This window comes from Oncorhynchus keta, unplaced genomic scaffold, assembly GCF_023373465.1.
Source record: "Oncorhynchus keta strain PuntledgeMale-10-30-2019 unplaced genomic scaffold, Oket_V2 Un_contig_5916_pilon_pilon, whole genome shotgun sequence".
In the NCBI taxonomy this organism is placed as follows: Eukaryota; Metazoa; Chordata; class Actinopteri; order Salmoniformes; family Salmonidae; genus Oncorhynchus; species Oncorhynchus keta.
The window spans coordinates 254,889-269,272 of NW_026288583.1; the positions used below are offsets into that span (position 1 = coordinate 254,889).

Consider the following 14,384-nt stretch of genomic DNA (forward strand, 5'->3'; position numbering starts at 1 on the left):
CAGTGGATACAGCTGGAGAACTGCAAGGCAATCCCATTGTGCCCCACTCGGGATCCATGACCAATATATATTGTCCTGCTAATAACAGGGTTATTAAGATATCTGTGAGAATATCCAATGGGCTTTTATAATAATCGCTTTGTTTAAAAAAATTACTATTTTTGAGTTTTCATTTTCAAATAACTTAAATTGAGCGAGGATTAAGTTAAGGCCGGCACGGTTATGTACAGGTTGCACGGTATGCAGTGTCTTAGACCATTGCGCCACTCAGACACTGTACAATATGACTGGTCGGGAGTGGGTTTAAGTGTAAAATAACCTTAGTAACAACAGTTTTAGTACCGGTAAGTAATTCTGAAATCGTGCACAATTATCAGTTTTTCTATTTAGGTTTGTCGCCCATTCATTGTCAGACACAGTATGAGCACTGATGATACTTTTCGGTCCAACTCCCCCTTGCGCTGGTCTGGAGCAATGAAGTGGTGACGCAGGGTAAAGTACTAAACCACAAATTACCTCTATAATTCCCGCAGAATAATTGCAAAACGTTTAGTGGAGCAACCATTGTATATAGTTGCAGTCTGTTTGCCAACTAGATATCTTGTAACTACAAGGGTTAACTGTCTGAAATCTGCTAAATGCTCTGCTGTTGTGCATTTGGTTTGCTGACTTAGTAGTTACATTATTTAACTGGTTAGCTTCTTTCAAAATCAAGCTTTGATTAGTAACAGCGGAGAACCCCCTCATGGGTCAAGAGCCTTGCTGTCTATTTATTTTTATGAGTAGAGTTTTTTTAGTTACTTGTATGACTTGATGAGCTGGGATGTCTAACCTGCAAATACACTGTTCAAAAAAATAAATGGAACACTAAGATAACATCCTAGATCTGAATGAATGAAATATTCTTATGAAGTACTTTTTTCTTTACATAGTTGAATGTGCTGACAGCAAAATCGCACTACAGGCTGATCCAACTTTGACGTAAAGACCTTAAAACAAATCAAAATGAGGCTCAGTAGTGTGTGTGTGGCCTCCACGTGCCTGTATGACCTCCCTACAACGCCTGGGTATGCTCCTGATGAGGTGGCGGATGGTCTCCTGAGGGATCTCCTCCCAGACCTGGACTAAATAAACCGCCAACTCCTGGACAGTCTGTGGTGCAAAGTGGCGTTGGTGGATGGAGCGAGACATGATGTCCCAGATGTGCTCAATTGGATTCAGGTCTGGGGAACGGGTGGGCCAGTCCATAGCATCAATGCCTTCCTCTTGCAGGAACTGCTGACACACTCCAGCCACATGAGGTCTAGCATTGTCTTGCATTAGGAAGAACCCAGGGCCAACCGCACCAGCATATGGTTCACAAGGGGTCTGAGGATCTCATCTCTATACCTAATGGCAGTCAGGCTACCTCTGGCGAGCACATGGATGGCTGTGCGGCCCCCCAAAGAAAAGCCACCCCACACCATGACTGACCCACCGCCAAACCGGTCATGCTGGAGGATGTTGCAGGCAGCAGAACGTTCTCCACGGCGTCTCCAGATTCTGTCACATGTGCTCAGTGTGAACCTGCTTTCGTCTGTGAAGAGCACAGGGCGCCAGTGGCGAATTTGCCAATCTTGGTGTTCTCTGACAAATGAAAAACGTCCTGCACTGTGTTTGGCTTTAAGCACAACCCCCCCCACCCACTCTCATGGAGTCCGTTTCTGACCATTTGAGCAGACTCATGCACATGTGTGTCCTGCTGGAGGTCATTTTGCAGGGCTCTGGCAGCGCTCCTCCTTGCACAAAGGCGGAGGTAGCGGTCCTGCTGCTGGGTTGTTGCCCTCCTACGGCCTCCTCCACGTCTCCTGATGTACTGGCCTGTCTCCTGGTAGCGCCTCCATGCTCTGGACACTACGCTGACAGACACAGCAAACCTTCTTGCCACAGCTCGCATTGATGTGCCATCCTGGATGAGCTGCACTACCTGAGCCACTTGTGTGGGTTGTAGACTTCGTCTCATGCTACCACTAGAGTGAAAGCACCGCCAGCAAAAGTGACCAAAACATCAGCCAGGAAGCGTAGGAACTGAGAAGTGGTCTGTGGTCCCCACCTGCAGAACCACTCCTTTATTGTGGGTGTCTTGCTAATTGCCTATAATTTCCACCTGTTGTCTATTCCATTTGCACAACGTCATATGAAATGTATTGTCAATCAGTGTTGCTTCCTAAGTGGACAGTTTGATTTCACAGAAGTGTGATTGACTTGGAGGTACATTGTTGTTTAAGTGTTCCCTTTATTTTTTTGAGCAGTGTAGTTTCAGACTGAATAAGATGCTCGCAATGCGCTCAGTAGCATTTAGCTATGGAAATATACGTATACTTGTTAGCATTGCTAACCTTCAGATTACAGAGCCTCAGTGGGGTTTGAAAATAGTGCCCCTTGTGTTCAGTGTCTGTATTACCAAATATCCTGGGATGGAACAAGGTCGGTATGAATCTAGATACCACCCAGGTCTAACGAAAAAGAGAAATATTGGCCAAATACAGGATGTACATCCCCTTTCACTCTAATTTCAAACAGTTTTCTCTCTACTGAACATGACCGTGATGATACGGTGTATAAAATAATATGCTATTGAAATATCATTCCCTCTTCTGTATGAAATGTGAAAGTCAGACGTCTAGTCCTGGATAGATGCCTGTTTGGTATGCATGGAATGTATGACCAAATGGGTCTACACCATGACAAGGTAACTAGAATCCTCTTTCTATAGATCTATTGCTTAGACTTTTGCTCCCAAATGACCCCTAGACATTTTGTGTATATCTGAATGTTTGGATACCTGAGACTTTTATAGCCTAAATATACTTATTCCAATATTGCTTACACTTACCTTTCTTTCAGATCACACAAAAGGGCACAATTTACAATTCGGCATATTACGACTATTGGTGTCATCTTCCTCTTGTGCTACATTGCAGGGTGGAGGATATTTCATCTCTGACAGCAGGTCTGTGGTTCCTGCACTGTAAGGGTGCATCCCAATCCCAGCACTCAGACCCCTGTCCACACACGGCCCTAAGGAGAGCCCTCACCACCCTCCACATCTACACCTTCCTCCAGCTGATGGAAGCCCCACTGGTGGTGAGAAGCCAGGTTGTCCAGTCTCAAATCAGTCTCTACTCCCTTGCTGGTGGTTGATTTCAGACAGAGTGAATACTGGAGCCACCCTCCTTCTGGCAGTCCCTGCCACAGTGTCTGCGTCCATTGTCAACAATATATTCACTTCAAAGACAACTTCAAAATTCAAAACAAGCAAATAAAACAGCCTTCTTGCTAAGACAACAGTTTGATTAGCGATTCTTAGGCTACAGGCAGAATACATATATCCCTTGTTGGTGGATCTCTCGTGATTTTGCTCCATCTTTTTGTTATTGTTCATGTCTGGGATTAAAAAAGTTTATACAATTTCTCTCCCTCCCTATCAGAGTGAGGCCTCAGTGGAGCCCTCAGAGGTGAACATGGTCCACAGCCACCTCCAGGTGCCCCTGCTCTTCCTCTTCTCTCAGCCCCACACGGTGGCCCTTGACCGGGTCACTGCCCAAACTCTAGCCTGGAGGCTGAGAGGCCAGGTGGGCCTGGTGCTCATCCACAGGTCAGTACCAGTGGAGGGCCATGACAATACTGGCTCATCCTACCTTTTGTTGGGATGTGTTAATTTGTTATGAAATGGAAGAAAACAGTCTGAAATTGAGTTAAACGGGTTGGTAGTAGGGGTACTATCTGTGTGTCTTATAAGAAATGCCTGTTTTTGTTTGTATGTTTTACGTTTTAGTAATTTAGCAGACTCGCTTATCCAGTGCGACGTCGTTCCCTTTTTAAACGGGGGATTTTGAAACGTTTTGCTTCAGTGTTACCTAATTTAACATTACCCTGGTTATAGTCATCATGGGTTGGTAGTTCCTACCTATTGCAATATGGCTTGGTCCATGATCTTTAGCCCCTATGCACTCATAAAGATCTGAAAGGATTTGTAGAGTGAGCAATATGGTAGTAGTTCTGATGAGCTTGGCACTGGACCCCCACCCTGTGTTGTGTGTACCTATTCAATCCTTTCAGATGTACTTGACATGACCATTGAATTGACATGTAATCTATTCCAACAACACAAGCAAAGAGTAAACTGACTATTCTTTCTGATCTGTGGCAGAGAGAGTCCTGATGTAAAAATCCCACTGGAATACAATGCTGCTTACAGACTACCAGGAGAGGTGAGTCCCTTTTTATTATTTAGCAAGTTACACAAATTGCTTTATAGAAAGCAATCCATTTCTCCCAACAAAATATTATTTGTGATGGCTATACCACCATGCTTAGTTACAGTGAGTGCCAAAAGGATTGGGACAGTGACACTTTTTGTTGTTTTGGCTCTGTACTCCATCCAGCATTTTGTAATTAAATGATACAATGACAATGAGGTAGAAGTGCAGACTGTCCGCTTTAATTTGAGGGGATTTTCACCATATCGGGTGAACCGTTTTAGAAATTACAGCACTTTTTATACATAGTCTACCCCATTTCATGGGACCAAATTCACTTGTGTATATTAAAATAATAAAACTTATTGTATATGGTCCCATATTCCTAGCATGCAATGACTACATCAAGGTTGTGACTCTACAAACTTGTTGGATGCACTTACTGTTTGTTTTGGTTGTGTTTCAGATTAATTTGTGCCCAGTAGAATTAATGGTAAATTGTGTTGTCATTGGATTCACTTTTGTTGTAAATAATAATAGAATATGTTTCTAAACACTGCTACATTAATGTGGATGCTACCATTACGGATAATCCTGAATGAATTGTGAATAATGAGGAGTTCGAAAGCTATGGAAGCACAAATATCATACCCCCCAAAAATGCTAATTTCCCCTGTTATTGTAATGGTGAGATAATTGTGCGTCTAATTTTCTTACCCATTGTTATTCACTATTCATTCAGGGTTCTGTAATCAAGGTAGCATCCACATTCATGTAGAAGTGTTTAGAAATGTATTCTATTCTTATTTAAAATAAGTGACTCAAATTGCACAATACATTATTTACAGGGCCCTCCACTAATTGGCACCCTTGGTAAATATAAGCAAAACGGGCTGTAAAAAAAAGTATTGTTTATCCTCTTGGTCTTTTATTCAAAATATTCACACATCTAACTTTTTTTTTAAGTAAAATCATTTAAAGAAAATTATCTGGTGGATCTTATCATAAACGAATGTGTGCCCCAATTATTGGCACCCCTTCATTTAATACTTTGTGCTACTTCCTTTTGCCAAGAACAGCTATGAGTCTTCTCTTAAATGCGTTGAGGTTAGAGAACACATGGCAAGGGATCTGAGACCATTCCTCCATACAGAATCTCTTCAGATCCGAGGTCTATGCTTGTGGAGTCTCTTAAGCTCATTCCACAGGTTTACTATGGAGTTTAGGTCAGGGGACTCAGATGGCCATGGCAAAACCTTGATTCTATCGTCAGTGAACTGTTTTTGAGGTGTGCTTTGGATCATTGTCCTGCTGGAAGATCCAACCACGGCCCAGTTTAAGCTTCCTAGCAGAGGCTGTCAGGTTTTGATTTAATATCTGCTGGTACTTGGAGTCCATGATACCATGTGTCCTAACAAGTTCAGTTTGTTTGATGACTGCAAAGGCTTTTTTTATGGCAACCCTCCCAAACAACTTGTGGTTATGTAGGTGGCATCTGATTGTAGTTTTGCAGATATTCTAACCACAAGACTCAACTAAGGTCTGCAACTCTCCAGCTGTCCAGATTTTTGGGCCACTGTCCTTGTCCTGCATATATATATATATATATATGAGAGAGAGAACTTTGCGACCGTTTGCCACATTTCAGGCTACTAACAAAGATATAAAACTATTATTTTTGTGAAGAATCAACAACAAGTTGATCATGATCACAATCATGAAGTGGAACGACATTTATTGGATATTTCAAACCTTTTTTTAACAAATCAAAAACTGAAATTGTGTGCAAAATTATATTATTCAGCCCCCTTAAGTTAATACTTTGTAGCGCCACCTTTTGCTGCGATTACAGCTGTAAGTCGCTTGGGGTATGTCTCTATCAGTTTTGCACATCGAGAGACTGAAATGTTTTCCCATTCCTCCTTGCAAAACAGCTCGAGCTCAGTGAGGTTGGATGGAGAGCATTTGTGAACAGCAGTTTTCAGTTCTTTCCACAGATTCTCGATTGGATTCAGGTCTGGACTTTGACTTGGCCATTCTAACACCTGGATATGTTTATTTTTTAACCATTCCATTGTAGATTTTGCTTTATGTTTTGGATCATTGTCTTGTTGGAAGACAAATCTCCGTCCCAGTCTCAGGTCTTTTGCAGACTCCATCAGGTTTTCTTCCAGAATGGTCCTGTATTTGGCTCCATTCATCTTCCCATCAATTTTAACCATCTTCCCTGTCCCTGCTGAAGAAAAGCAGGCCCAAACCATGATGCTGCCACCACCATGTTTGACAGTGGGGATGGTGTGTTCAGGGTGATGCGCTGTGTTGCTTTTACGCCAAACATAACGTTTTGAATTGTTGCCAAAAAGTTCAATTTTGGTTTCATCTGACCAGAGCACCTTCTTCCACATGTTTGGTGTGTCTCCCAGGTGGCTTGTGGCAAACTTTAAACAACACTTTTTATGGATATCTTTAAGAAATGGCTTTCTTCTTGCCACTCTTCCATAAAGGCCAGATTTGTGCAATATACGACTGATTGTTGTCCTATGGACAGAGTCTACCACCTCAGCTGTAGATCTCTGCAGTTCATCCAGAGTGATCATGGGCCTCTTGGCTGCATCTCTGATCAGTCTTCTCCTTGTATGAGCTGAAAGTTTAGAGGGACGGCCAGGTCTTGGTAGATTTACAGTGGTCTGATACTCCTTCCATTTCAATATTATCGCTTGCACAGTGCTCCTTGGGATGTTTAAAGCTTGGGAAATCTTTTTGTATCCAAATCCGTCTTTAAACTTCTTCATAACAGTAGCTCGGACCTGCCTGGTGTGTTCCTTGTTCTTCGTGATGCTCTCTGCGCTTTTAACGGACCTCTGAGACTATCACAGTGCAGGTGCATATATACAGAGACTTGATTACACACAGATGGATTCAATTTATCATCATTGGTCATTTAGGTCAACATTGGATCATTCAGAGATCCTCACTGAACTTCTGGAGAGAGTTTGCTGCACTGAAAGTGAAGGGGCTGAATAATTTTGCACGCCCAATTTTTCAGTTTTTGATTTGTTAAATTTTGAAATATCCAATAAATGTCGTTCCACTTCATGATTGTGTCCCACTTGTTGTTGGTTCTTCACATAAAAATACAGTTTTATATCTTTATGTTTGAAGCCTGAAATGTGGCAAAAGGTCGCAAAGTTCAAGGGGGCCGACTACTTTCGCAAGGCACTGTGTGTGTATATATATATATATATATATTTATTTATTATTATTATTTTTTCTCCCAAAAATAAATGTATTTTTCTAGAAGTACACTAAGCATTTAGAATTAAATGTGCAGTGCTCTGCGTACCTTCAAAAGCATTCAGCAACCATAATTTATTCGAGAAACACTTTCTATCATTTGTCGCAAAGAAAGTTTGACAAAAGAAAAATCCAACCATCGAATGGATAAAATGTTTATGACAAATGCTTTCGACAAATTAATCTCCCATGAACCTGCCTACTCTCCCAATACTTTTGGCGCTCACTGTATGTGGTATAAAGAAGTCCTGTTTATTACCACTGTAGTGTACAATCAAAATGGCCTCATTTTCAACAGAAGTATATTGATTGTTGTCCTTCACGGAGAAATTCTTTCCACAGCTCAAAAGTTACATACACACACACACACTTAGACACTAACAAAATGCTCTGTTTGTCAGGGTTCAGAGGTCAAGTACCTGATTCTAAACAATCTAGAGGAGGTTATCGACCTGTTCAGAGATGAGAGCACTCCGGAGGAGGAAGAGGACGATGATAATTGGGCCACTCTTGGTAAGAAGGGGTCTTATTGTAGATATATTTTTATTATTTCCTTTTCCTTGTTTCAGGTCAACATCATAAACAAATTGTACATGTGTTGTAATGCCAACAAGAAACCAGATCACAGAATTTAAATGGTGACACTAAACATTTTAAAATTTCACTTTCAGGGGGCGCTCTTTTTCATTAACCCTAAACACTTTTCATTATATTAAATTAGAAGGGGCATTGTAGAAGTGTCTAGCCCCTGCCTAGGCAGGTGTGTAGATAGAAGTGGGTTGTTTATGAGTGTGCATTAAATTAAATGTTTATAGCACTCTGCTCCCACTGTACAATTGGTTGACTGCTTCTTTGTCACTAGATGTGCTTGATGATGAGGTGGCGGAGTCTGTGTACAGAGCCAGGGGCCAGAGTCTGGACATGGATGCTGTCACAGAACTTACTGCTGACACGTTCCACAGAGCAGTGGCAGAGAGTGACTACACGGTGGTGCTGTTTTACGTGAAATGTGAGTATGTTGCTTTTATATCGTTCTGTGTGAGGTTTTAATGTGTAATCTGTTATTTTATTTATCACCTGTGGCCACAGGATGAAATGAGGCTAGAATTAAAGTGTGTGTGTGCGCGTGCACGCACATTCAACGACACTTAAAATATGATTTATTTGTATTATAAAATGGACAACTTAAACTATGGAATCTGACGTGTAAATGTGGCCAGGATATTTGTCGATGTTTAAAAATATCTATCTTGGTGGCCAACTTGATTCTTACACGTACTACTAAAGTTAAAGCATTGGATTGGTTTAAACCAGAGGTGTAAAAAATAATTTAAAGTATTACGTAAGTTGTTTTTTGTGGTTCTGTACCTTATTTTACTATTTCATATTTTTGATAACTTTTATTCCACTACATTACCAAAATAAAATATTGTACTTTTTACTCCATACATTTCCCCTGAGAACCAAAAGTACATTTCGAATGATTAGCAGGACAGTAAAAATGGTCATTCACACACTTACCTAGAGAACATTTCTGGTCAATCTTACTGCCTCCGATCTGGCAGACTCACTAAACACAAATGCTTTGTTTTGTAAATGATGTCTGAGTGTTGGCGTGTGCCCCTGGCTATCCGTACATAAAAAAAAAACTGCTGTCTGGTTTGCTTAATTATAAGGAATGTGAAAGGATTTTCTCAAGTAAATTTTAAAACCAAGTGCTTTTAGACTTTTACTCAAGTAGTATTTTACTGGGTGACTTTAGCTTAATAATGATTGGGTAGTTTTTCCACAACTGGTTTAAACATGGGTGTGAGTGTTTCCTTCCTTCCATATATTTTGCACCAGTCTTTTCTCTATTCCCTTTTTTAATTCCAAGTCACATTGAGATTGACTTTTATAATTTCAACTTTAACTCTCGAACCGAAGGCCATACAGCCATAATGCTCTCATTTGAACAATTGACCACAGCGGGGGCAATGTCCGCAACTGTACCGACACTCTGTCTACGCGTTAATAACCACCGCATGCCATAAGGTTTTGGAACGTCAGAAATTCTACATTCCTAGCACCCCAAAAATGATTTTACAAATACAAAATATACACTTACTGTGCATCGTTATAACACAAATTCCCACGAAGGTGTTGGAGAAACAAATAACTTTCTTCTGAAACTCGTCAGTCTATTCTTGTTTTGAGAAATGAAGGTTATTCCATGCGAGTAATTGCCAAGAAACTGAAGATCTGGTACAACGCTGTGTACTAGTCCCTTCACAGAACAGCGCAAACTAGCTCTAACCAGAATAGAAAGGGGAATGGGAGGCCCCGGTGCACAACTGAGCAAGGGGACAAGTACATTAGTGTCTAGTTTGAGAAACTGATGCCTCACAAGTCCTCAACTGACAACTTCATTAAATGGTACCTGCAAAACACCAGTCTCAACGTCAACAGTGAATAGGCAACTCCGGGATGCTGGCCTTCTAGGCAGAGTTGCAAAGAAAAAGCCATATCTCCGACTGGCCGATTTTAAAATAATAATTGAAAAAAATTATAAATACAAAAATAAAGATTAAGATGGACAAAAGGAACACACACTGGACGGAGGAACTCTGCCTAGATCTCTTCATTCAAAGACTCAATCAATGACACTCATACTGACAGTGGCTGCATTGTGTGATGTATTGTTGTTTCTACCTTCTTGCCCATTGTGCTGTTATCTGTGTCCAATAATGTTTACCATGTTTTGTGTTGCTACCATGCTATGTTGTCTTAGGTCTCTTTATGTAGTGTTGTCTCTCTCTTGTCATGATGTGTTTTTGTCCTATTTTTATTTTTCATCCCAGCCCCTGTCCCAGCAGAAGGCCTTTTGGTAGGCAGTCATCATAAATAAGAATTTGTTCTTAACTGACTTGCCTAGTTAAATAAACTATACAACCCAAATAGCTCCTTTAACGTTAGACTTATTCTGAAATTGATTAACTTTTTTTTTTTTTCTCATCCACACACTACCCCATAATAACAAAGTGAAATGTTAGCAAATGTATAATTTTAACATTCCTTTATTTACATAAGTATTCAGACCCTTTGCTATGAGACTTGAAATTGAGCTCTGGTGCATCCTTTATGCATTGATCATCCTTTAGATGTTTTGATAACTTGATTGGAGTCCACCTGTGGTAATGATTTGGAAAGGCACACAGCTGTTTATCTAAGGTCCCACAGTTGACCCTGCACGTCAGAGCTAAAACCAAGCCATGAGGTCGAAGGAGTTGTTGTGCACAGATCTGGGGAAAGTTTCAAAAACATTACTGTAGCTTTAAAGGTCCCCAAGAACAGTGGCCTCCATTGTTAAATGGATGAAGTTTTGAACCACCAAGAAACTTCCTAGAACTGGCTGCCTGGACAAACCGAGCAATCGGGGGAGAAGGGCCTTTGTCAGGGAGGTGACCAAGAACCCAATGGTCACTCTGACAGAGCTCCAGAGTTCCTCTGTGGAGATGGGAGAACCTTCCAGAAGGATGACCGTCTCTGCAGCACTTCACCAATCAGACCTTTATGGTAGAGTGGCCAGACGGAAGCCACTCCTCAGTAAAAGGCACCTAAGGACTCTCAGACCATGAGAAACAATTCTCTGGTCTGATGAAACCAAGATTGAACTCTTTGGTTTGAATACCAAGCTTCACGTCTGGAGGAAACCTGGCACCATCCAGGCTGTAATCTGTGCTAAAGGGTCTGAATACTTATGTAAATGTAATTTTTATTTTTTTAAATTTGCCAAAAATATTTCCGTTTGTCATTATGGGGTTTTGTGTGTAGATTGAGGAAACATTCATTTAATCAATTTTAGAATAAGGCTGTTGTGTAACAGTGGGTTTGAATACTTTCCGAATGCACTGTATGTGTAGAAATAGTTTTATGTAACTAAATAAAAAATGAGCACAACCTGTCTGAAAAGTAATACTGAATTTTTTTAAAATTTAGAAATTTAAAACTAATATAAAATCCCAAAACTATAATAACCTTGCTCAGACAGGTGTTGGCTATGCCAGCGGACCATGGCTATGTTTCTGAGCTTGTACTTCCCAGTATTGCTCTCATTCTCAAACTCGAGCTGGCCGCCAGCATAGGCTGAGGAGGGGTAGAATGTAAATAGTGATAATAACATTTGAAATAAAGTACAGGCTATAACAGGGCTACACTGAACTCGCTAAACCGTCTGGAATTATTACTCCTGCCATGTACAAATGACTGACATGGCATATGCGAATAGGACTAAAATGACCAATGTGGTGGTTTGTGCTTGTGCACATTTTTGCATAACCCGACCACCCCCAGTAAAACTAATCCCGTCCGACTAGGGCTGTTTCCTCGTCTGTTGCCTCTGCTGCATTGTTCTCAATCTCAATATGCCGGTTAATTTTGCTATTATGCACATAGCAACGTAGGGAAAGGCGGCAATTCTTCTGAAGATTGTTTCAGAACCCCAGACAGCGACTATATCCAACGTGGTAGAAAGCACATTTTGTTATAGAATAACATTGGATTTATTAGTGTTGCACCATTTTATTTTTCACTTAATATAACCATATACCTCTTCAGTATCACGTCTTAAAATGGACTGTGCTATCCCCGTGGCCTCCTCAATGGATTAGTCCACCGAGACGGGTGCAAATCATTCTACTAGTTTTCCTTTGATTATAATTTTCAAATGTATTTTATAATTCAGAATTGCCATGGCAAAGAAAGTCTCACACAGTTCTGTATAAGCCAATCAGTGTACAAGTAGCATGGTTTCAGATTTGTTTGTGCTATCATGTCAACTCCTTGCCATACCAAACATTTGTTTGGCATGACAGGTGCCCAGGCTAGTGTAAAAGACACCCCTCGGTCCTGTTATTTAAGATTATGTGGAATCCATAACATGTTTATTTTACTACTTTTACAATTCTGATACGATTACACTACATTTCTGTATTGAAATGTAAGTCGTTCTATTTTTCTCCACCAGGGGATGCTGTCTCCATGGCTTTCATGCAGTCCTACATAGAGGTGTCAGAATCCCTAGAAGGTAATGCATTAAGACATGCATTTGAATGGTTGATTCAGCAGTTCTCCTTTTCAATGTTATTGTAAATCACTGTACTTGAAGCAAAAGGGTTTAGGTAAGTTCCCTGATAATCTTGACAGTTAATCAATATGACCTTTTTTTGGGGGGCTCTGTCAATAAGACGAGTCCTACAAAGACCTTGTGGTCGATAAGACAATTTAGGCTCGGTCAATAGAACTATTTTCATCTGGTCCGTCAGATCAATATGCCTGACTGTCGGATACTTATGCCATTTGTCTGTATATCTTTATGTATTTGATATCCAGATCTGTTGATTGTATCTATTTGGCATCTTAAGGAATGTGACGGTGAACTGTATATGTAGCCTACCCATTTGACATCAATGTGTCAGTTGACTTTATGCATGTATCTAACGTGTCCTGTCTATCCGGATGTATCTATAAGACGCTGACATCAGCGACGTGGAGCTGGCTGTGCTGGATTGTGGGGAGTGGACTGACGTGTGCAGCGCTCAGAAAATCCGCTCCTTTCCCACCGTCCGTCTGTACCGCCCACAGGAGCCTAGCCAGCCCTACCAAGGCATGCTGGGTACTGAGAGCCTGAACAGGTTCATCATGCTGTGAGTGACACCTCCACTAAAGTAAAATAGAACATATAGAATATTCTATTGCATTTATGGACATCTCCTTCAAACTAGGTATATGGGGCCAGTTCAGGTGGGTTCAAAGTTGTAGAATGTTCAGCTATAAATGTGTTGTGTACAGTAGATATATTGTTTACCCTCGAAGGAAGGCTCAAACAACTAAAGCTAGAACTTCCTTCATTTACATGTATGTTACTGTAATGCCTTCATTTACATGTTCTATTAAAAGGCCATTATGTAGAGAGAAAAAAGGATGAGAATCGCTGCTGTGAGGTTACAATGGCAGTCGAACTTTGAAGGTGCTCAGAATAAATAAATCAAATTCTAGCTTAATTTACTTGTTACCGTAATGCCTTCATTTACATATTATAATAACAAAGTGACATGGTAGTGTGTTATTACATGTTACCTTCATGCTTTGTTTACATGTTTACCTACCTTTGTCAAATGTCACCCTTTTCTGCACATTTATCCATTTGTTCTTAAAACGGGTGCATTTTTTCCTCATCTGGAAGACGAGTGCTTTGTTGAGTGTGTGTGTGACTTTTTTGGGGGGGAAACACTGTTATAAAGGGTGCCCAGCCATGTTTTCTTTCATAAAGATTTTAAAGCATTTTTGCGAAAGAGCGGGGGAGAAAGTTTGGTGGGAAGGGGTGGAGAAAGGGATCAAACCCCTGTCTGAGTGGTTGCGTACATGTGATAAGACTGTCAAACCATGGGGACTTCACATCACCATGTCTGTGTTTTTCTTTTGGTGTGTGACCCAGGAGTCGTCTGGTGTCCCCTGTCCTCCTGTCCTCTCCTGATGAGGTGACATCATTCCTGGAGGGGGACCTGTACCAGCGACATGCAGCTATCGCCCCTGTCACAGTACTAGGCCTGTTCAGCTCCACAGCAGACGCAGGTAGCGTATGTGTGTGGCATTAACAAATAAAACAATCATGAATTAAAATGGAATTATCTCGTCTCATAGTGTGTCTCTCAGGTGTGCCAGTGTTCAAGGAAGCAGCAAAAGCACTCAGAGGAGAGACTATGGTCGGGTTGTTTGCTGACAGACAAGCAGAAATATGGTACAGTGCCAATTTAAAATCATGTGTGTATATCATACTGGAGGAATCTATCACACCCAACAAGCTAGTTT

General features: G+C 40.9%; 1 protein-coding gene across 3 annotated transcripts in view; it reads left to right on the forward strand.

Annotated features, from left to right (window-relative positions):
* txndc16 (thioredoxin domain containing 16) overlaps positions 1-14,384 on the forward strand; it is a 48,475-nt gene that overhangs the window by 7,788 nt on the left and 26,303 nt on the right. For all 3 annotated transcript variants that reach the window (XM_035743419.2, XM_052510625.1, XM_052510626.1), the window contains 9 exons: positions 2,964-3,126; positions 3,471-3,637; positions 4,193-4,253; positions 7,937-8,048; positions 8,398-8,544; positions 12,541-12,600; positions 13,045-13,219; positions 14,011-14,147; positions 14,229-14,313. In XM_035743419.2, coding sequence (XP_035599312.2) covers positions 2,964-3,126; positions 3,471-3,637; positions 4,193-4,253; positions 7,937-8,048; positions 8,398-8,544; positions 12,541-12,600; positions 13,045-13,219; positions 14,011-14,147; positions 14,229-14,313 — 1,107 coding nt within the window. The remainder of the gene's footprint in view (positions 1-2,963; positions 3,127-3,470; positions 3,638-4,192; positions 4,254-7,936; positions 8,049-8,397; positions 8,545-12,540; positions 12,601-13,044; positions 13,220-14,010; positions 14,148-14,228; positions 14,314-14,384) is intronic.